We start from the raw sequence: 24,056 nt of genomic DNA on the forward strand, positions 1-24,056 counted from the left end.
AATAACATCATGCGTATTTGTCGCTTGTTTTTGAAGAAAAAATCTTTTGTTTTCGGAAAATTTCAAAAATTTTTGGCTTTAGCGATTATGCGCATGAATCTCAATGTTATGGCTCTAATAACGAGATTGTTAGTCATTTTATTTTTTGCGTAAAGCTCTTTTTTCTTTTCTATAAACAAACTACGGGACCAACACCAGTCTCTCAAATCTGAATTGTTATTATTATTAGTCAAAAAGCTATAAAATTTTGAAGAATTATTTTTGTAAGCACAATGTTTGTTATGAATTAATATTTCAATTTCAATTTCAATTTCAATTTCAATTTCAATTTCAATTTCAATTACAAATTTCAATTTCAATTACAAATTTCAATTTCAATTACAAATTTCAATTCAAATATTTTTTTACCAAATTTTTCTGTTTTTTAATAATTGATGATGACATTTTAAAAATGTCCTTTCAAAGAATGGGTGTAAATTATTCATGTCTCTAAAATTTTTAATGCTCAAATGAACGATACTTTTGTTACTATTTTTAATTTCTAATTTTATTAAAAAATATTTTGTTAATTCAAAGAAATCAGTTTCTTAGGCTCGTTTTATTTTATACTAAAAAATTTTTTCTTTGATACAAAAAGAGGCTTTTTGTTTGAAAAAATATTTTATTCAAACAACTATTCCTTGTTTTAAACAAATTTTCTTTGAATGAAAAAAAATGTGTTTTTTAAATCAAAGAAATTTTGTTAGTGTCTCGTTGCATAAAAAATAAATTTTTCTTTGATACAAAAAACCTCTTCTTGTTTCAAAAAAAATTTGATTCAGATAACTTATCTTTGTTTTAAACAAATTTTCTTTGAATCCAAAACATCTATTCTTTAAATCAAAGAAATTTTCTCATTGCTATAGGATTGAAGAAATAATTCTTTAATTTAAAATGAAGAATCTCTTTGAAGCAAATTAATTTTTTTTTTTGAATCAAAGAAATTCTTTTTGAACCAAAAAATGTTTCTTTGCAACATACAAATTTTTTAAACCAAAGAAATGTTCTTTGAATCAAAGAAAAATTAATTTCCAATCGAAGAAACAAGTTAAAGCAAATAATTTCTTTCAATCAACAAAAACTCGTGAATCATTTGTTTTAATTCAATTTATATTTAGAATAATCTTTTCAAAAATATTTAAACTAATTTTTAATTTTTCAATTGATTTTTGTAAATTTTGGTGAATTTTAGTAAATTTTATTAAATTGATGAACATTCAAAATTTGGGGAAAATAAATTACTGAATGGCTAATAAATATGTTGGTTCATTTATAGACGACTTGCATTTTTAAATTTTCCACAATGAACACCTGGGATTAAAGGGAATTCGAAAAGGAATTTACTTGTTGAAAATAATTTAAATACTGTTTGGGGAGACACTATTCTTTTATTATTAACTTTGGAAATATGTTTTTATCTGATTTATGTGCAATTTAAGAAAAATTTTTCATTGTACAAAAGAGACAATTGAACAGCGGGGCGCCCGGGTATGGAGTTAATGACACCTATCAGACAGTTTGCAGATGCAGGGAGTTTGCAAATTATTATTTTGAAAAATTTAGGGATTTCCGTCTAAATTGAATGGCGTCTCTTCTAATTTGAATCCGGTACAAACACTAACAGATCATTATCACTTTAAAGAACAAAAATTTTCAAAACAACTTTAATGAGTTGTTATTACCACAAAAATTCTAAAGTCTCTCAAAAATTACTTAAATTACCTCCAGATATTAATAATATTATTAATTAATATTAATGATATTAATAATATTAATAATATTAATCATTTTCTATAATTAATATTATAATAATTATTAAGTATTATTTGGACATAATTTATATACCTAATAGTAATAATTAAATATACTATTATTTGATTAAAATTATAACCAAATAGAAAAATCCAGGAGAAAAATAAAAATCACAATAATTAATAATATTCCCGTGGTAATTAAAATCGAAAACGAGAATAATGAGGAAAAAGGAAAATTGGTAATTAAATATATAAAAATAAAGTAATACATAAAGGTATCAGTCGTCTCACATATACACAAATGGAGATAATGAAAGCAAACAGGAAAAATGATCTCAATACCTCGCAGAAACTCCATCAGTAAAAGCAAAATATTTTTCAAATCTGGTGATGAGGACATTTTTATAAAAGAGCGTCTCTATTATCGCGTGTGCACCGTGTGTTAAAAAAAAATGAGAAGAAGAAAAAAAATTTATGCGCGTGGAATGTGTGTGCATTTATAAAAGGATTAAATGTAATCAAGATAAAATGTATACAATACATTCTATCTTGGGCAAATGATCGCATTAAAAAAAGAAAGAGAAAAAAAAATTGCACAAAACGATTTAATGTCTACGAGGAAAATTTACGCGTTAATTGACTGTTTAAAACGCGATTATAAAAGGTCCTTAACCTTTTTTTTTTCTTTTCTTTCAAACGATTTTCTTTATTAATACTTTACGACTATTTTTATCCTCGCTCATTTATAAATTTCGATCAATAATTTTGTTCAGAGAAAATTTCCGATTTTCTCAATATTGGAATTATTTATTTTTAGATTGTAAATGAATATTATTTATGAATTAATTGAAAACTCAATTATAAATATAAATTTTATTAATTAATTCAATTATTCAATTTTTTTTCAATAAAAATAAAATCTAAATTGACGAAAATTAACTTAAGTAATTAAAATAGTTGAAATTAAATAAATTTGGAATTAACTTGAAAAATTTTTAAATTATAATTGTAATTACAAAATTAACAAAAATTCATCAAATCGAATAAAAAATTAATGAATAATAAATAAATAAATAAATATTAAGAATTGCAAATTAATAAAAAACGTTAAAAACTAAATAAATGAAGAATAATTAAAGATTAATTATAATAGTTAAAATAATTGAAATCTAATTGAAAAGAAATAAAATCCAAATTACCAAAAATGATCCAAATTGACAAAAAAAATTGACTAAAAATTTACCGACTATTAAATAGAAACAATAGACGATAATAATAAAGAATAAAAATAAGGAAAAGTATAACACTGAAAGTTGGCGTAAATTAAAAATAAAATCTCGATAATTATTGTAAAATAAAAATTATTAACATCGCAAAAAAAAATGATTGCTTTGTCAATTTTTCAGTTAGAAAACTAATAAACATTTAAAAGAAAAGCAGGAAAACATTTCTTTTCATTTCTTTGAAACATCGAAAATAGTGAATTGAAGACTCTCGCTTCCTACTAATTTTCCGGACAATGAAGCACCAGATTCATTATTTAAGATTATTCGAGTGACTTAACAAACACGAGAATTTAAAATTACGTAATTTAAAAATAAAATTTCTCCTTTCTACTCGACTTGTCGTTTCTTTTTTTTTCTATACACACTGCAAATCAATAATAAAATCGTTAATTCCAGAACAAAAAACAAAACTCAAGGAAAAGAATAATTTAGAAAAGAAAAGAAAAAAAAGCGAAAATTATAAATATTTAATAAAAAAAAAAAAATTGTTACGATAGAGAAAAATTGCCACTTTCTTTCTAATCTAATATAATTTACAAACCGATTAAAATTGTAATAAGTGATTTTAAAAAGTTATGAAGAGATTTTAGCGCATATATATAGATTTTCTTACACATGTCGAATTGACACTTTCACTTTCTCTCGCGACTTTATTCTTGTAACAAGAAAGTCATTCCTTCGTCTTCAGCACATTATAAATGCGACAAAATGAAAAAAGAACAAAATAATCACGATTTCATGATGAGCAAAGACGATGTTGTTTTGAGTTAAACGAACGACGCGGGTATAAATGTTTTTTAAAAAAAAATATTCCCAGGTATTAAATATAAACTGGGTAGATTGTAAAATTGTCGAGAGTGGGTTACTGTGGCACTTATCCACATATATATACAATTATACTGATTACCGTTATCTCAATCAAAAAGAAAGAGAGCAAATTAATTTTCTTTCTTTCGCCTTTTGTTTTTTTTTTCTATAGGTATTTATAATTGAAAATTAATTTTAAAAAAATTAAAAGAAGATTTATTTGATTCAACTAATCGATTACTTGTCTATTATATGCAAATAAATATTTACTTGAATCAAATTAATTTTATTTAAATCAAATAAATATTTACTTGAATCAAATTAATTTTATTTAAATCAAATAAATATTTACTTGAATCAAATTAATTTTATTTAAATCAAATAAATATTTACTTGAATCAAATTATTTTTATTTAAATCAATTAAATGGTATTTAAATAAAATATTGAATTTATATTGAATCAAATATAATTTATTTCATTTAAGTTAAAAATTATTTGATTGAATATTTATTTGACAAAAGACAAGTGACATGCTATTCGAATTCAAATGAATTTTTTTTCAGATTTGAAATTTGTTTTCAAGTATTTTTTAGATATAATTGTAAGTGTGACAATTAAAAATTACAACTTTGAATATTATTACGTAAAATTTTGAATTTAATATATTGAATATTAAAAATAAAAAAGTGATAGAAAACTTGAATATTACTAAATTTAAATATTATTTTTTTTCGAACAATAAAAGAATTTGTTACAAAATATTCTTTTCTTTCTTTGACGCGGAAATATATTTTTTTTAATTACAAGTCAATTGTACATAAAACGAAATAGAAAGTAATTTAAAAGTGAAAATTAATTTGAATTGCAAGCCTCTTTAGTATGTTTGATACAGTTTTATAGACTCGAATGATTTATGCTCTAAACGTTCATCAAGTTGGGAGAAAATTATTTTATATTATTATATATCAGTATTCAGTGTTTTAATGTAAAATATTTGTTCTCGAATATTTGCACATCATTTTGATTTTTAATTAATTTTTCTTCTTCTTCAGATTAAAATTACCCTAAAATAGCATGATACTAAAAAAAGCTACAATAGCGTAGTAATAAAAATTATGCTACAATAGCGTAGTAATAAAAATTATGCTACAATAGCGTAATAAAAAAATAACACAAATGTGTTTGGAAATTTGACAGAAAAATATTTGTCGTTATATTTGATTCATTCAAATATAAAACTATATAAGTTAGGAAATTATCTTCAATCCTAATAATTTTATCTGTAGGCTCAAGATTTCTTGAGAAATGTGAATATATTTAATTCATAATTGGTATATTTAATTGTTAAAAAATTTATATTTTATTCTATTATTTTTTTGTATTCATAATATTCTTAATTATCAAAGTTCATTATTGCAAAGCTTGTTAGAGATTTTTCAAACAAAAATATTCTCTTGCGAGGGAAAATTCTCTTACAAAACAAATACATATATTGCTCTGGAAAAAAAAACAAAAATAAATAAGCATCAAAGCCTGGGTTTGAAAAGTGGAAAAAATTTCTTTTTAAAAATCTAAATCCGAATTATAATTATTCATAATAATATGATACTACATAATTATGGTATATAATTAATGCATTAATATAGAATTAATATATTAATGAATAATTAATGTATAATTAATACATAATTAATATAATTATAATTAATACATAATTAATATATAATTAATATATTAATGTATAATTAACATATAATTGAATATTAATGTATAATTAATGTATACTTAATATATAATTAATGCATAATTAGTTAAAGTAGCTAGTAACATATATTATTAGTAAAAAATCATCCTTTGATTTAAATTAAATTAGAAATAATTTCTCCACATATTGTTTAATTTTTCACTAAAATTATACTTAAAAATATAGCACTATGGAAAAGTTAAATTTTTTGTAATTTGTTAAAATGATTACTTTAAATTAATGGATGATTTTTCATTAGAATTCAGATTTAGGGAGAACATTCAAGGAAACGAAATTTTTATACGCATTTTTTTCTAAGAAAATAATGCAAAAAAATTTGTAATAAATATACAAATGCATTTCTAAACATTCGTAATATTTTAATTATTTCGAAAAAGATGAAATAAATTTTTACAGTTAAATTATTATTTTAAAATTAACAAATTAAAAATAGAAATATATTTTATTTTTTAAAAGATTTAAATACATTTTATTCTCTAACAATTTTTAAACAAAATATTAAATATTAAAAATTAAATAAGTGCCAAGTTTTTATTTTTAAATCAAAAAATATTTTCTTTTCTATTATTGAGAAAAATATTTTTTTAAATTATAGTTGCAAGGAAAATAATAATAATTATTAATAATAATAATATTATAATATAATATATAATAATATAATAATATGATAAAATAATTTTTCAGTGTACTTAAATTAATTTTTTACACTCAAGAATAAATTTTATTCTTCAATTAGTTATTTATTATTTTATATTCTTTACTGCTTCCTCATGGAACAATTTTTTTTATTATTTTCTTTAATTTTCTTTAATTTTCTTTTAATTTTCTTATTTAATAAAATTTAAATAAAAATATTTTTCTTTATTTTTTTAACGGAAATTTTCATAAAATAATGAAAATATATCTCCAATATTATGCATTTATTACTTTTCTCCAAATAATATCTCCAACCAAAAAAAAAAAAAAAAATCTCGAGATTTTTATTCCAAAATTTGAAATGATGCCAAAAAATTTCGTTCACCTGAATATTGAAATATGACTAATGTAAATATAATAGGAGAAGATTGCTGGGAATGATAAATTTATTACATATTCTTACCTTCGGCACAGCTTGCAAGGAATTTCCCATTGCTGGAAAAATTGATATCCCGAACTGGTGCTGTGTGACCCTTTAATGCTCCCACCATCCATGAGTGATTAAATTCCTGTTGTGCTTCACGTCTCTTCTTTCTGGCACGTTTACTATTCGTCATTGTATTATTTGTACCTGGGCCAGACTCAGATAATGTCGATTCTTGTTCTTCCGTCGATTTTTGAATATCCTTATTGTCACTGTCTGCAGAAGAAAAAAGAGAAAAAAATTATTTTTCAAAAATTAATGCGTCACATTGATATAGGTATTTTTTTTTGTTTGTGAATTTATCAAAGATATCTCACAGATATATCTCATGGGTCATAACTTATTTGTATAGTAAATAACTGTCAATGACTTGAGAAGGTCAATGCTCGAGAATTGTAAAATTTTCTATAAAAATTAATCCATAAAAAAATATATATATTGATTCCTATCTTTATTTTTTTAATATTGATTAATAATATTAATATTATTATTATTAATTATTAATATTAATTAATTAATATTAATTTTCACGGGTTTTTTTCAAACCCTTGTAAGATTGAAATAAATAAATTATTATTATTATGCTACAAATATAAGTAAACAATCGAAATATATTTCTTGCGTTTAATAATAATTGATAATAATTAGTAACAATTAGAGTATAATAATTATTATATTGATAATTATAATTACAATTGCAAGTGTTCCGTTTCTTTCCTATCTTTTATCAATTGATTAGCATGTCAAATATTTTTAGACGTTTGAAAAAAAAATGCGTTTTAGAAATCTCTTATCTCTACATTGTGAATGAATCATTTAGTGTAAAAAGGTGAGTTAATTTCAATATATATATATATACTAAAAAGTAGATAGTGCCGCTTTCTTAAAATCTACGTCGAAATTTTTTTTTTTCAAGAACAAAGATAGCAATTATTTTAAACTTATTCTTCATCCATTTATATACCTGAATTTATGAGTCACTGATACCTGTACAATAATACAAAAGGAATATCAAATGTCCGAAAAGAATAAAGAAATAAACAGGATAAAGGGAAATTCAAACAATCGTTTAACTTCAATTATAGTTTTTAACTCCAAAATAATTTATTACTTTAAATTTATATTTACAGGGCTCGGATTATGTGACTTTTTCGACTTTTTTTTCGATTTTTCTAAAGAAATGTGACTTTTTTGTAAAAAAATGTGACTAATCGACTTTTTCGAGATTTTTTTTTTATAGTAAAATATGACTAATTGACTTTTTTCAAATTTTTCAATTACTTTTCGACTTAAATTTTAAATAGCAGAATTATTTTTTTCTAAACAATATTTTTAACAAAATCATTCTTCTCTTTGGGGGAAATGAAATATATAACATATTCTCGTTTCTTAATATTTTTGTAGGAAATTCTCAAATTCCATAAGGAAATAATTTGCATCATTTCTGTTCCTTAAGTACAATATTGATGCTTTAATAAAATTTAAAGTTTTTTAAAAATAAATGAAAAAAAAGGTTTATGAATTCTATTTGTCAATTTTATTAGAAATTTTAATTGAGAATAAAATTGAAACTTGTAAAATTTTTAGAAAAAAAAGGAAAAAATTTTAGTAAAAAAAAAATGATCTGTTACATTTATTTACAAATTTCTTTCAAATTTTTCGAAAACATTAATAACTTCTTTCTTAAATAAATATTTAATTATAATTATTTTTCCATAGGAATTAGGATTTTTTAAAAATTAAAAATCAAACCATTTTGAAATTAAACAACTTATAAAAAATTATTATAAAACATGAAGAAATCGATCACTCCGAGTCGAAAACTCGGAGCAATCGTTTTCTTCATGTTTTATAATAATAAATTAAAGATGAGCGAGTGATAAAATCATTATTTTATATTATAAGACTTTAAAAAAAAATTTTTTTAATTATATTTCATGAAAATATTTGAATTATTGCAAAGAAATTTATAAAAAAAATTAGTAGGTAAGTAATTGAATTTCTGTAAAAATTTTATTATTTATGAAAATAATAAAATGTTTGCTTCAAATTTTATTTGAATTTTTGCAAATAATTGAATTTCAGAGAAGAATTCTGTTATTTATAAAGATAATTGAAATTTTGAACACATTTTAAAAAAATTTTTTGAATTAATTGAATTTTGCAGAAGAATTTTTGATATTTATAAAGATAATTGAAATTTTGACAAGAATTTAAAACAATTTATGAAAATATTTGAATCTCTGCGAAGAATTTTATTACTTTTGAAGATAATTGAATTTTGCGCAGAATTTTATCAGAACTTTTAAAAATAATTAAATTTCCAGTATGAATTTTATTATTTATAAAGATAATTAAAATTTTGAAAATAATTGAATTTCTGCGAAGAATTTTCTTAATTTTTAAAATAATTGAATTTCTAGGATGAATTTTATTATTTATAAAGATAATTAAAATATGAACGAGAACTTAAAAAAAATTATGAAAATAATTGAATTTTTGCGAAGAATTTTATTATTTTTGAAGATAATTGAATTTGGTAAAGAATTTTATCAGAACTTTTAAAAATAATTAAATTTGAATGATGAATTTTTTTATTTATGAAGATAATTAAAATTTTGACGAGAAAATAAAAAAAAAAATTTCAAAATAATTGAATTTCTGCGATGAATTTTATTACTTTTAAAAATAATTGAATTTCTAGGATGAATTTTATTATTTGTAAAGATAATTGAAATTTTGACGAGAAATTTAAAAAAAAATTTGATAATAATTGAATATCTGCGAAGAATTTTGATATTTATAAAGATAATTGAAATTTTGACGAGAATTTAAAAACAAATTTATGAAAATAATTGAATTTTTGCGAAGAATTTTATATTATTTTTGAACTAGATAATTGAATTTTGCAAAGAATTTTATCAAAACTTTTGAAAGTAATTAAATTTCCAGTATGAATTTTATTATTTATGAAGATAATTAAAATTTTGACGAGAATTTAAAAAAAAATTATGAAAATAATTGAATTTTTGCGAAGAATTTTATTATTTATGAAGATAATTGAAATTTGGACAAGAATTTTATTAAAATTTTTTAAAACAATTGAATTTCGGAGAAGAATTTTATTATTAAGAATAAGAAAGAATTAAGAATTTAAGAATAAATAAGAATTAAGAATTAAGAATAAAAAAGAAATAAGAATTAAGAATTAATAATTGATATTTTAAAAAGAAATTTAAAAAAAAAATAAAAAAATACCTAATTAAAATTTTACTAAGAATTTTATTAAAATTGTATTCTGGATTGTTTGAAATTAAAGTATATGTGTTATCGAAAAATGCGATTTTTTAAACAATTTTTTTTACAATTTTGTGTTTCTTTTTTGTCGTTTTTTCTAAAATTCCAGGTGACTTTTTTCCGACTTTTTCTGAAATTTTATGCGACTTTTCGTAACTTTTGTTGTGAATTTATGCGACTAAAGCGACTTTTCTTTTAGTTTTAAATACGATTTGAGCTCTGTATTTACTTATTTTGATTTATTCAGTTTTTAATAAGGTATTTATTATTTATTGTTTATAATTTATTTCCATTCGTTTTCATACTTTTTAGTTCAGTTTTTAATTTAGTATTTTTAATTTTTTTTATTTTCACTGCTACATTTTTCTTTATTTTTAATTTCTTTATATTAACAAAAATTTTATTTCTAACTTAATTATATACGAATTGTTTATTATAATTAATTGCACTAATTAATTAGAATATGTAATTTTACTAATTAAATATTCTAATTAATTACATCAATTAATTAGTATATGTAATTGTACTAATAAGAGAGAAATTGAGAGAAATTGTTTAGTTACTAAATAATTAGTAGAATTTATTGTACTAATTTATTATTAGAATTAATTGTGCTAATTAACTATTAATTAGTAGAATTAATTGTGCTAATAATTATTAACTGGTAGAATTAATAAGAAGAATAAATTTATTGAATTAGTGGAATTAAGTTTACTAATTAATTGTCAGAATTAATTGTATTAATTAATTGGTAAAATTTCTTATTACATTTAATTAGTAGAAATAGTTAATAGAATTATTTGGTAGAATTAGTTTATTGAATTATTGGGTGGAATTAATTATAATTAATTATTAATTACAATAATATTTCTGGACGGAATAAAAAATTTAGCTTTTATTAATTAGTATAAAGGAATTGAAAAAAATAAAAAATTCGGTAATACAAATATATTAATTAAAAATTTTTTTTTACTAAAATCGGTGTTATTTATTAGTAATAGTTAATATTATTTTTGTTGCAAACTAAATTAATATCAATAAACATTAATTTTTTTTCATATTAAAAAATTTCTCCATTTTTCGAAAATAAATAATACGAGAAGTGCTAAAGTCTTCAGAGTGCAATATTTAAAGAGTAAGAAAAAAACCCTCCACTCGTGTTTATATACTTTTTTGTCGAATAATTGCATTGACGTTAGTACATTATAGATTATGATCTTGAATTATAAATATATATTATAAAAACAATGTAAGTCAGTAAGGTGCAAGAGAAATAGAAAGATGTATCTTTTTTTTTATTATAACGCGTGGCAGCCTTGAATAAATAATTACCGCTTTATTTGCTAACCAGACACTTCTGACATTAAAGACCCTGAAGTACGCTTATGATAGCTGCATCTCAAATATGTATCTAGAAGAATCTACTGCAATGAGCATATTATAAATCGAAGTGTATTTCAATCGATATTCTTTTATAAAAATTATTGCCAATTTTATCATTTTCATTTTTTCTTTATTATATTAATAACATTCTGTGAGTCAATGAAATTTATAAATAACTTTCTTACAGCAGAGAAAACCGCATTTATATGAATCAATTATGTTTATTATTTACAAGAATAGTTTATTAAAGATTTGCCATTATTTTATAATTTACAATTAAAAAATTGTTTAAAAATAATAAAATAATGAAAATAAAATAAAAAATAAAAAATTATTTGAAGTAAAAGTATTATTGTATAAAATAATTAAATTCACGTAATAAAATTTAAAAAATTAATAAAAATTTGCTTTGGATAGTCAGATAATTAATTAATCCCAAGATTCTAAATATAATCTAATAGATTAAATTGTACACTATTTTAGAAATTATATTTTTAATTAACGCACTTATAATGAATTTACTTCATTTTTTCTACTTAATAAGCAATTATTATTTAACTTTCCCAACGTGTTGTTGCCCCAACGAAAATTTTCTCTTTATACATATAAGTAATAAATTAAGATTTTATATAAAAAAAAAAATATCCTAAACGGTGTTATAAAAATACTTTACAGGTATAAAAAAAAATTCAATACCTTTTACTTTTTTTTGAATAAAAAAAAATTTTTTTCTTCTTTTTTCTGGTTTTATTTAATTCTCGATGAAAGTTTGTGCGGTTTAATCGTATACATACAAAACTTGCCAGTTTTACACTTTATAAGTGAAACGCAAGAAACTCGAGAGGAGGTAGAATTTTATCTCACTTTCTTTCAGTGTGTGACTCACAGTTCATCGCCATTCTAATTGATAAAAATTTCCCTTAGCCTTCTGATCTGATCCAGATCAATTATTAATTTTGTCGTTCCTCTTTTTTCTTTTTCTTTTTTGACAAGCTGTGCATTTATTTTCGTATAGAATATAAATCATGACAGAATTAATAATAAAAAGTAAAAGCAATAATACGGAAGTTTATTTATTTATTTATTTTATTATTTACTTTGTTATTTATTTTATTATTTATTTTATTATTTATTTTATTATTTATTTAATTATTTATTTTATTATTTATTTTGTTATTTATTTTATTATTTACTTTATTATTTATTTTATTATTTACTTTGTTATTTATTTAATTATTTATTTTATTATTTATTTTATTATTTATTTCATTACTGTTAAATATTATTATAATTATTAAATATTATTCTTAATTTAACTAATTTATTTTTATTTAGTATATATGAAATAATGTTTACTTGCAATTTTTAATTTTAATTTATTTCACATTTTCTGAATTATTTTTTTAGTGTGAAAATAAATTGTGAACGATAGTAAAACAAAAATAGGATGTGGACAGTGGTTTTTATGTTTATGTACTTTTGCTATTTATGTCTCTCTCCAACTGCGATAAGATTATTGAATTGAAAATGCAAAATTTCATTTTGCTTTAATAATTTTTTTGTTTTTATTTTATAACAACAATTATGATAATTATTATTGTAATTTTATTAATTGCATAAATTGCGGTAAATTATTTCGAAGGCAATAAAAACCAAAAATATTATTAGTGTTACAATAAAATATTGTTTTGTACAATATTCACATAAATATTGTATGTAGGACAATTTTATTCGTTATTTATTTTATTATTTATTTGTTTATTAATTTAATTCAGAGTATAAAATTTTTATTTTTATTTATTTAATTTTGATTTCAAGTTTTATTTTTAAAGAAAAATTCATGTTCATTTTTGGTTTAATTTTGATTAAAAATTTGATTTCTAAAAGTCTAAAATGTATTTTAGTGCAAATAACGAAGCTGTTAAAAAATAATTATATACATAAATAGTTACAAAAAGAAAAAATTATAATTGTTCCAGTGACGAAAAAACAATTGTCTTATCATAAATTTATATCATCAGTGTTGATGAAAAGTTTACAAAGAGCACGTTTTTAGAATTGGCGCTACATTGTTTTTAATTTCAATATAGTTTTCTTATACTTTTTTTTCATTGTTATCATCAATTCTGCTGAATCTGAGTGATTGGACACGAAACTAATTGAAAAAAAGAAAACAAATGCATTTTTGGTTAAAATTAAAATCTTCATCGCTATATATAGGTATATTTAGTTTTCAAGAATTTTTGCGATAATTAATTACATAAAAAAAATTGTTCTCGAGACTTTTGAGAATAAACGAGTCCGGATTTTTATAAAAGAGAATTTTTTTCACATTTAATTTTTTTTACAACTTTTTTATATTTAAATTTTTTTAAAAAATAATTTTACCATTTTTTACTATTTTTTTACTATTTTTTTACATTTTAGTTTTTTACATTTAATTTTTTAATTTAAGTTTTTCAATTTCTATTTAGCAGAATTTTCATTTTGTACTTTTTATTCAGTCCAATTTTTTTTAAGGAAGAATAAATAAATTTGACGATCACTTCGTGTCAATAATTACAATTATTATAATTATAATTGTAATTATTTAATTAATAAATTAATAAATTAATAAATTAATTAAATTTTTCCATCCACTGCATCCAAAAGATTCGAAATTTAAAAACTATTTGAAAGAAAAGTAACGTTTTACAATTGATAAAAAAAAAGTAATTAAAAAAAAAACAGAAACGGAGCTTTCTGACTAATTTTCTGTGACAATTTGACATTGTCAATAGAAAAAGGGAGAAAGAGAGAAAAAGTGAGAGAGAAATCCATTCACTGTGAAGACCAACCTTGCTAATTTCGACATTTGAGTCTCGAAGTTTATTCGAGGAACGGTTTAGAAAGCATGGATATAGAAAGCGTTATTTTCCAGGGAGCATGAAATGAACTGATGACACTATGTACTCGGAAGGAAAAAAATGAACAAAAGTCATCACGATTTTAACTCAAAGAAAGCATCTATTTTTCCATTTCCTCAAACATTTTCTTTCCTTTCGCATTCACAATTGTTATACTCATCTTTGAAATATATTATTCGCCATCAGATTAAAATAAAAATACTGAGAATTTATTTCGGATTGTATTGTTCTCTCAAAATACCGCAATTTCCAACAAACATCTCACTTAAACTGAATATATTATTTAATAAAAAAAAGAACTCTTTCCTTGTTAAATTTTTTCTTTCCTAAACAAAAAAAAAACACAAGAATAATATTTAAATACATTTTTTAGTTTTAAATTTTATTTTTAAATATTTTTAAATAAATAAATATTAAATAATACATATTTAATAATACATTTAATATGTAACATTACTTAGAATTATATAATATTAATAACAATAAAAAAATGTAAATATTTAGAAAAGAAAATTGTTCAATATTATTAAAGAAGTGGGGAAAAAAATATGAAGCAAACAAATTTTGAGATAAATATTTATGTTTAATTTTTCATTGCAAAAAAAAGATGGATGTTGTTGTTATTAATAATACAAGAAACCTCATTTCTTACGAAAGTAATACATGAAAAAAAACTGTTTGACCTTAAAGGTTAAAAAATTTTACATGTCAGGAGAATTGTTATCTAAATTAGAAACTATATATTTGTATAAATATTTCACATAATAGCAATCATTTGTGAATGAATGCTTCTCACTAGAAATCTGATATCCTATTGTTACAATGAAAACTATTATTTAGTACAAAAAATAAAATAAACACAATTCATCTTCTTCATTGAATTTTTTTTTCCTTCTTAAATCTCGTTCTCTCAAATTCAAATTTATTCTGGAATATTGGTTCACGTGTTGAATATAATTAAAAAATTTTTATACACTGTAGATTTTTATAGACTATACAAATTTGTATGTTACATTTTATAAGAATATATATATTATATTGAATATATTTTTTTTGACAGGGGTTTACTTTTGTCCACATTAATAATTTTTTCCCCATAATTTAAAATATAAAAAAATAGAGGACCTAAAAATTTATTGAATTAGATTTTTATTTTAATTTTCAATATATTTTCAATGTGGAAAATATTTTAATCTATAAAATTGAATAGAAGTGAATGAAAAAGAGGAAGGAAGAAAGGAACTAATTTTATTATTGGAATAAAACGTAATTTATATTCCGAAGAAGTTTAACGATTTTCGGTATAAATTTTGTTGAGTTTATATGTGTGGTATACTGTATAGTGAGTAATCATCTAATTGAATCAATGATTATTTTATTGACATTATATATATATTTAATATAAGTGGAATTGATAAATTGACTTTTTGTTCTACTTTTCTTTTAAAAGAATTGTTATATTAGTTTATAAGAGCATTATACTAATTGTGACATCGGTGTAGAGATGACCCAGAAAAAAATAAAGGAATTTTATCATTTATTAAATAAAAAAAATATTTTTATTTGTAATTTTATTATTATTATTATTATTATTATTATTATTATTATTATTATTATTATTATTATTATCATTAATAGCGAGTATGGTTTAAATTTAATGGAAGGAAAAAAAGACTTTGAAAATACTAAAGAATTAACAAACAAAAAAAAATGAAAATAAATGGCTTGAAACAAAATAATAAAAAAATAAAATTCAAAGTTAATATTTAAGAAAAAACTGTACAACTCAAAAAAGAAACAAATAAAAAACAATGGAACTAAACAGCTAAAGATATGAAACTAAATAGTTAAAAAAACTGAATAAAAATAACTGAAAACAATTTATTAAACGGCTAAAACAATCATGAAATTTAAATGAAAAGACCAAATAAACAAATTGAAACTAATTAACTAAAAATTTGAACAAGTAAAAAAACAAAAAAGGAAAGAACTAAAAAAATCTTGCAATAGAATAGCTAAAAAAATTGAAAGTAAATAATTAAAAAAGTAAACTAAAACAACTTATGAAACTAAACAACTAAAAAAATTAAAACTAAATAATTAAAAAGAACTAAATATTTAAACAATCTTAAAACTCAATAAGTAAAAACAATTAAACAACTAAAAAATCATGAAATTTAAATGAAATAACCAAGTAAAAAAATTAAAACTAAAACAATTAAAGAAACTAAACAACACAAAAATCTTGAAAGTAAATAATTTAAAAATGAATAATATAAAATCTGGAAATTAAGTAAAAAAAAATGTAAATTAAATTAGAATGTGAATTAAATTATTAAGAAAACTAATCAACTAAAAAAACTTGAAAGAAAATTATTAAAAAAATAAACTAAAAAAAAAGTGAAATGAAATAAAAGACAAAATTGACAATAAAATACTTAAACAATTTAAATAACTAAAAAAAATTGTAAATAAATAATCAATGTAAGAAAACTAAAAAAAACTTGAAATTAAATTACTAAAAGAGTTAAGTTACTAAAAAAATCGTGAAAATAAAAAATAAAAACATTTGAAACTAAAGAATTTGAAATAAATTTGAATATAAAAATTTAAAAACAAATAAAGAACTAAAAAACCTTGAAATTAAATAATCAAATGGAAAAAATGAAACTGAATATAATTAAAAAAAAAAGGTGAAAGAACTTGAAACTAAATAGTAAATTTAAATTTATTTAAAAAGAACAAAATTGTTAAGAATAAAATCTTATGTTTGAATAACAAAAAAATTTAGAAATTTAAAAAAATAAACGAAAAAATTTTGATTTTCAAATAACCAAATAAAGTTGAATCTAAAATAATTAAAGAAATTAAACAACTAAAAAAACTTTAAAGAAAATTATTAAAAAAGTAAACTAAAAAAAAGTGAAATGAAATAAAAGAAAAATTGAAACTAAAATAGTTAAACAATTTAAATAAACTAAAAAAACATTGTAAATAAATAATTAATGAAAGAATACTAAAAAAAAACTTGAAATTAAATGACTAAAAGATTAAATTACTAAAAAATCTTGAAAATAAAAGATACAAAACATTTAAAACTATAAAGAATTTCAAACAAATTTGAATATAAATATTTAAAAACAAACTAAAAAACTAAAATATCTAAAAAAGCTTGAAACTAAATTACAAAAGCAAAATCGAACATTTAAATTAAATTTTGGACAAAATAACTAAAAAATCAAAAAATAAACAGTTAAAATAATTTTGAAACTAACTAAATAAATAAAGAAACAAAAGAAAAACTCTCTAATTTTGAATTAGTAAAAATATTTACTAATTTTAATTAGTGACTGACTTTTTGCTTTTGAATTATTAAATTTTACTAATAAATATTAAATAGTGAATTTTACTAATTAGTTAGTAAAATTTGCTAATTCAATAGCAAAAAGTCAGTCACTAATTCAAACTAGTAAACATTTTTAATAATTGAAAATTAGAGAGAATAATAACTAAATTAATAAAATTTCATAAATTTATGAATAAAATAATAATAATAATAATAATAATAAAAAATAAATGTTGTCTTCAAAAGAAAATTAAATTTCCAAAAAATTTGATTTCTAGGAAACGAGAAAAAGATGTAAATGAAATTCGACGAAATAAAAAAGGGAAAATAAAATTCCATGAAATGAAGAAAATAAAATATTCCAATTTTTACGAAACAAAAAAATACCTACTCTTTCAAAATTAGAAAAAAGGATTGGGGGGGGGGTGATTTTTGAACGATTCGTTTTTTTTTTTTTTTTTTGCATATTTAGGGTTAACTTCACGAAGATCATTTTATCGTTTGCTTCTCTCGTTGTGATTATGACGTTTCTCTAATGTTAACCCTGAGATCAAAATGAGGCGGTACACACACGTGTAACATTACGTCATAATAAGTGTAATGACATAACGAACTGAGACTAAAAACGTCTCTTAAATTCCTCTTCAATATATTTAAATCTAACGAATATAGAAATCGAAAAAAGCTTATTCCCCAAAATCAACTGCATCAGGTATTTAATGCACTAATAAACATATAAATATAATGCTAAAAGAAAATTTGTAACAATTTTTTTTTCACACCTCTATATCCGTATATGGAAAAATACTACATTCAAATCCTAAGAGAAAAAAAAAACATGACTTAGTTAAAAATCGAGGACAAATCGCTATTCGTTAATTTATCAAAGCGTTACGAGAAAAAAAAAGTTCCTTTGAATAAATTAATTTTTTTTCTCGATTCACTAAAAAAAAAAAAAAAAATCGGATTTAATTTGAATTGTAAAAAAAAAGATTAATCTTGAACCAAAAGTTAGATTTATGTCTCTAAAAAGTATCTCTTTAAATAGTTTTTTTTTCGGGGAAAAAATCTAAATTTTCTTTTCTTCAGAAAAAGAGTTGTAATAGGAAATGTTTTTTTTTGGGGGGGAAAAAGAAGTGATAAGAGTTCTTTTCATATAGTTTTTCAAATAAACTGTTCGACATATTGCCTTGAGAGAATTAAAAAAAAGGAGGAATAGATTATTGTCGTCACTGATAATGAATACAGCAGGTGTTTTAGTTAATTCACTAAAACGTGATATCAAAAGCTGTTGCACTGATTTGATTATAATTATATTTCATATAAAAGAAGTTAAAGTTCCAGTTTTTTCTTTTGTTGACAATTCATTGTAGTGTGTACAATGTGCTCTGAATTCTAATGACGAAACTATAATATAATTTGATTTATTCACTTAATATTCTATTTTTTTTTTTGTTAATTTCTTTTAATTAAAATTAACAAGGCCAGAGTTTGTCATTTTTTTTTACTTTTTAACTCGTTTAATGTTTTTTTTTTTTTTTTTTTAATATGATACAAAATAATATAAAATGATACCAAGTAATAGAAAATAATATAAAATATGAAAAAAATTATTAATAATTAATACAAAAAAATGCAGGGAATTAAAATTAGGTTACCATTGAAGCCAATAATTATAATAATTCTAATTACTAATATTATGTTAATATTATAATTAGTTAATAATTACGATCTGTTAATATTAAGAACAATTTACAAAAATTATTTTTGAAAAAAACAAATTTTTTTTATTTATAGGACTGATAGTTTATAAAACTGTCGAGTTGTGGCTATTTTCAGCTTTTAAATTGACAATTTTAGCCGCAATTTATCTGTTTGGCAATATAGTGGCATAAAATATGGGCCTAATTAAATTACCCAAATTGGGCGTAACAGTTACGTGCCCGGAGTTTGCCCGGTTATTAATTCGGGCACCTAATTGGATTCATGTGTGGTAACCCAATTAGGACCCAATCGATATTTCCACACGTATAAAAATGTTGACGCCAGTCAATAATTGGATCGTGTTTAATTATTATTATCATCATCGTTATCGACAATATCAAACCAATAAAGATTGGACCTAATAACAGTTATTATCAATATTAATTATTGGTCCAAATAACAATTATTGGATCCAATATAATTAATTATTCATTGCACCAAAGAAAGTTACAATTAATTTTAATTTTTGTCAATTCAAGATAATCTTAATTTTTGTCGATATTATTAAATGAAACCATAATTGGTTGTGACCATGATTAATTGAAGTCATAATTGGTTATTAGTACCATTAACTGAAGCTACAATTGGCAACTATCATAAATTGAAGCTACAATTGGTTGTTACTATCATAAATTGAAGCTACAATTGGTTGTTAGTACCATTAATTGAAGCTACAATTGATTATTAGTACGATTAATTGAAGCTATAATTGGCTGCTAGTTCGATTACCTGAAGCTATAATTGGTTATTACTACCATTAATTGAAGTTTTAATTGTTTGTTATTGTTACTACCATTAATTGAAGCTATAATTGGTTGTCCTTGTCGTCGCAACTGTGCCATTAATTGAAGAGAACAACATTATACATTTGTGTACAACTATCATTAATTAAAAATTTAAAACCTTTACTTGTGTGTACCGACTTCTAAATTAATTTATAATTGCTTGTTACTGTCAATAATTGAAATTATAATTATGGTTGATATTACCATATAAATTGCAATTATTTTTAATTGTTACCACTCCCATCTGAAGCAATAATTGGTCATTACCATCAGTTGAAGAAATAATTTAATGCGACTACCATTACTTAAAATTACTCCAGACTAAAATTGAAGTACTATAATATAATTTACAGTTTCACCGGTAGTTCAGGGTTGCCACAGGTCAGGGAAAAGTCAGAGAAATTAGAATTGGTCAGAGAAAAGTCAGAGATTTCTATTAAAAGTACTGGAAAAATTAAATTTGTTGAATTTATAAGAAAATTCTGAATTTTTGTGTCTTTTTTGTTTGCCTCATAAACTATGTAATTGCAAAGAATTCAAATACAAACCCTTCAATTTTTTCTATTTCTGATAATAATTTCTTTTTAAATAACTTAATTCTTAAAGAACTATAACATAAAATTATTAGGTACTTATAAATTATTTAATGAATAATTTTACTTAAAAATTTCAAAATTAATCGAATTTCACAACAGATGCGTTTACAATCTTCATAAATAGATGAACTTCAAAGGTTTCAATTTGAAATTTTAGAAAATATCAATTTTTAATGACTTTACATAGAAATTTTAAGAAAACAACTGATTACAGAAATTCAAATATTTTTAAAAGTAATAAGATTTTTTGCAGATATTCAATCATGTTCAAAAATTTTTAAAAATTCTCATTAAAATTTCTATTCTTTTTTTTAATAAAATTCTTCTCCGAAATTCAATTATTTTCAAATAATAATTTAATAAAATTCTTGACAAAATTTCAATTATTTTCAAAAATTTTCCTCATTTCAATTATTTATAATATTTACTATTTTAATAAAATTTTCCAAAAGAATTCAATTATTTAAACAAAATATTAATACAAATTTCACAGAAATTCAATTCCTTATCAATTTTTTATAAATTTCTTCGGACCAATTCAATTGATTTTAATTTTTTAATGAAGTTCCTCGAATAAATTAAAATATATTCAGAAAAAAAATAGTTCTGAGATATTCAATTATTTCGAAAAATTTAAATAAACTTCTTTTAAAAATTCTATTATTTAAAAAAATGTTGACAAAATTCTTTACAAGATTTAGTTAATAAAATTGCAATTTTAATAAAATTTTCCTTTATAATTCAATTATTTTCAATACAATTCTTCTTAAGAATTCAATTATTTTCACAAATAATACATTTTTTATGGGAATTCAATTATTTAAAAAAATTTGAATGAAATTCCTCATAAGAAATCAATTATTTTCATAAATAATAAAATTTTTCTCAAGAATTCAATTATTCAGAAAAATTTGAATAAAATTCTTTGCAAGAAATTAATTATTTTCATAAATAATAACATTTTTCTCCGGAATTCAATTATTTTCACAAATGAAATTCTTCACAGAAATTCAATTCTTTAACAAATTTTTTGAACAAAATTCGTTACAAGAATTCAATTATTTTCATAAATAATTTTTAATGAATAATTTTTGTATAATTTTAAATAAAATAATAGAAAATTGCATTTATTCTTAAATTTTTTTTTTAATATTCACCGAAAGAATTTAATTATTTTAAAAATTTTTTAATAAAATTCTTCATAAAAATTTAATTTTAAGAAATATTAAATTATTTATTTTTGTATATAAATAATTGAATTCTCGAATAATTTACTAATAAATAAAAATTAATTAAAAAATGAATATCACTTTAAATTTTTAATTATAATTGAATATTAAAAGCATTATAGCGTGAATTTTTAGAAATAATTGAATTTTCAAAAGGGTTCAAATTAATATCTTTGAAAATTTGAATTTATAGTTACAAATTACAATATTCTAATGATATATAAAATAATGATTTTATCGAATTTGAAATTCATTTTTAAATCAATATTTATTAGAAAATTCTACGAGAATTAAATTATTTGACTATAAAAATAAATATTTTAAAAATAAATATTTTATTTTTTTTTCAAAAAAAAATTTTATCAACAAATTTTTAAATAATTGAATTCTCTTGACAAATTTTAGTAAAATTTTTAAGAATTATTGCATTTTTCGAGAAACCTGATAAAAATTGTATTAAAAATAATTGAAATTCTGCCAAAAGAATTTTAATAAAAGTTTTGAAAATAATTGAATTTCGGAAAAAAATTTTATTATTAATAAAGATAATTGTAATTTTGACAAGAATTTTTGTAAATTTTTAAACATAATTGGATTTCTGCGAAAAATTTTATTAAATATATTTTGAAAAAAATTGAATTGTTACGCAAAGAATTTCATTAGAATTTTGGAAAATAATTTTATTCTTTAAAGCGAAATTTAATTAAAAATGTTTTGAAAATATAATACTTAAATTCTAATAAAGAAATTGTAGTAAAATAATAATTTTATCACTCTGTCACCTTAAATTTCTTCATGTTTTATAATTTATTATTTCCAAAAGTTATTTCAGAAGGTTTTAATTTGAAAATCTTAATTTCTATATAGAAAAATAATAGGTAATGGATTAAATATTTATTTAAAAAAGAAATTATTGATGTTTTTGAATAATTTTACTTTTGAAGAAATTTGTAAATAAATGTAATACAACATTTTTTTTTAAAAATCTAATAATTTTTGGAGTGAATCAGAATAATTTTCAGGGTAAGGGAAAAAGTTAAAAATTTTTCTTGAAATCAGGGAAAAGTCAGGGAAAAACAAAATTAAATTTTTGTGGTAACCCTATTAGTTTAAGTGAAGTATATTTTCTAATATACTTGATTATTACTACCAATTAAGTTATAAATTACAACTATAAACTACCATGGAAGTTATAAACTGTAACTTCAAAATACCATAGAAAACATTAACTATATTTATAAACTACAATTGAAGCTGTAAACTATAGCTTCAAACTACCATAGTAGCTACAAACTTTTATGTAGAAGTAAAAAATATTAATATATTAATATTACCATCGTAATATCGATCAACGCAAGAAAGTATATAATTTACACAAATCGATCGTGACCATCATTAACTGAAGCTATAAACAACCCTCCCTCCCTCCTTCCTCAAAAAAAAAAAAAAAAAATACAAGAACTATTAACTTACAGTCAAAACTTGTTTCTCTCAAACAATCAAGAGAAAAAAATTAAATTAATTACCCAACATTAAGTATTTTTTTTTTCATATAAATAAAAACTTCAGTTCACGATTCGAGGAAAAGAAGAAAACCAAAATACATTACAAGAAAAAGTAATGAGAGAGAAAAAAGAAGAAGAAAAAAGCGATAGAAAGAATGAGAGTGAGAGAGACAAAGAGAGAAGGGATGAAATAAGAAGCAAAAAGTTAGCGTTCATTTTCGCAGCGAAATATCGTGTCGGGTTTTTTTTCTCTGGTGGCGTTCACGTGTTTCACGTTGTACACATATGTATAATCTTATGGCTACGTCCGTTCACTTTATAAGTTTATAAATACATTCTCTCCATGTATTTATAAACCAGATGCATATGAGGGTTTTTACAAAGTCTCTCTCTCTCTCTCTCTATATATACCAAGCAAAGCGGGTGCATCGAACGGACTAGTCTTTACACTCTATATCAACCAAGAAAATTC

At 20.8% G+C, this 24,056-nt stretch overlaps 1 protein-coding gene across 3 annotated transcripts in view; it reads right to left on the reverse strand.

Annotated features, from left to right (window-relative positions):
• LOC122498354 overlaps positions 1–24,056 on the reverse strand; it is a 70,406-nt gene that overhangs the window by 10,745 nt on the left and 35,605 nt on the right. For all 3 annotated transcript variants that reach the window (XM_043606060.1, XM_043606056.1, XM_043606048.1), the window contains exon 3: positions 6,753–6,989. In XM_043606060.1, coding sequence (XP_043461995.1) covers positions 6,753–6,989 — 237 coding nt within the window. The remainder of the gene's footprint in view (positions 1–6,752; positions 6,990–24,056) is intronic.

Source organism: Leptopilina heterotoma, unplaced genomic scaffold, assembly GCF_015476425.1.
Source record: "Leptopilina heterotoma isolate Lh14 unplaced genomic scaffold, ASM1547642v1 Lhet_10, whole genome shotgun sequence".
NCBI lineage: Eukaryota > Metazoa > Arthropoda > Insecta > Hymenoptera > Figitidae > Leptopilina > Leptopilina heterotoma.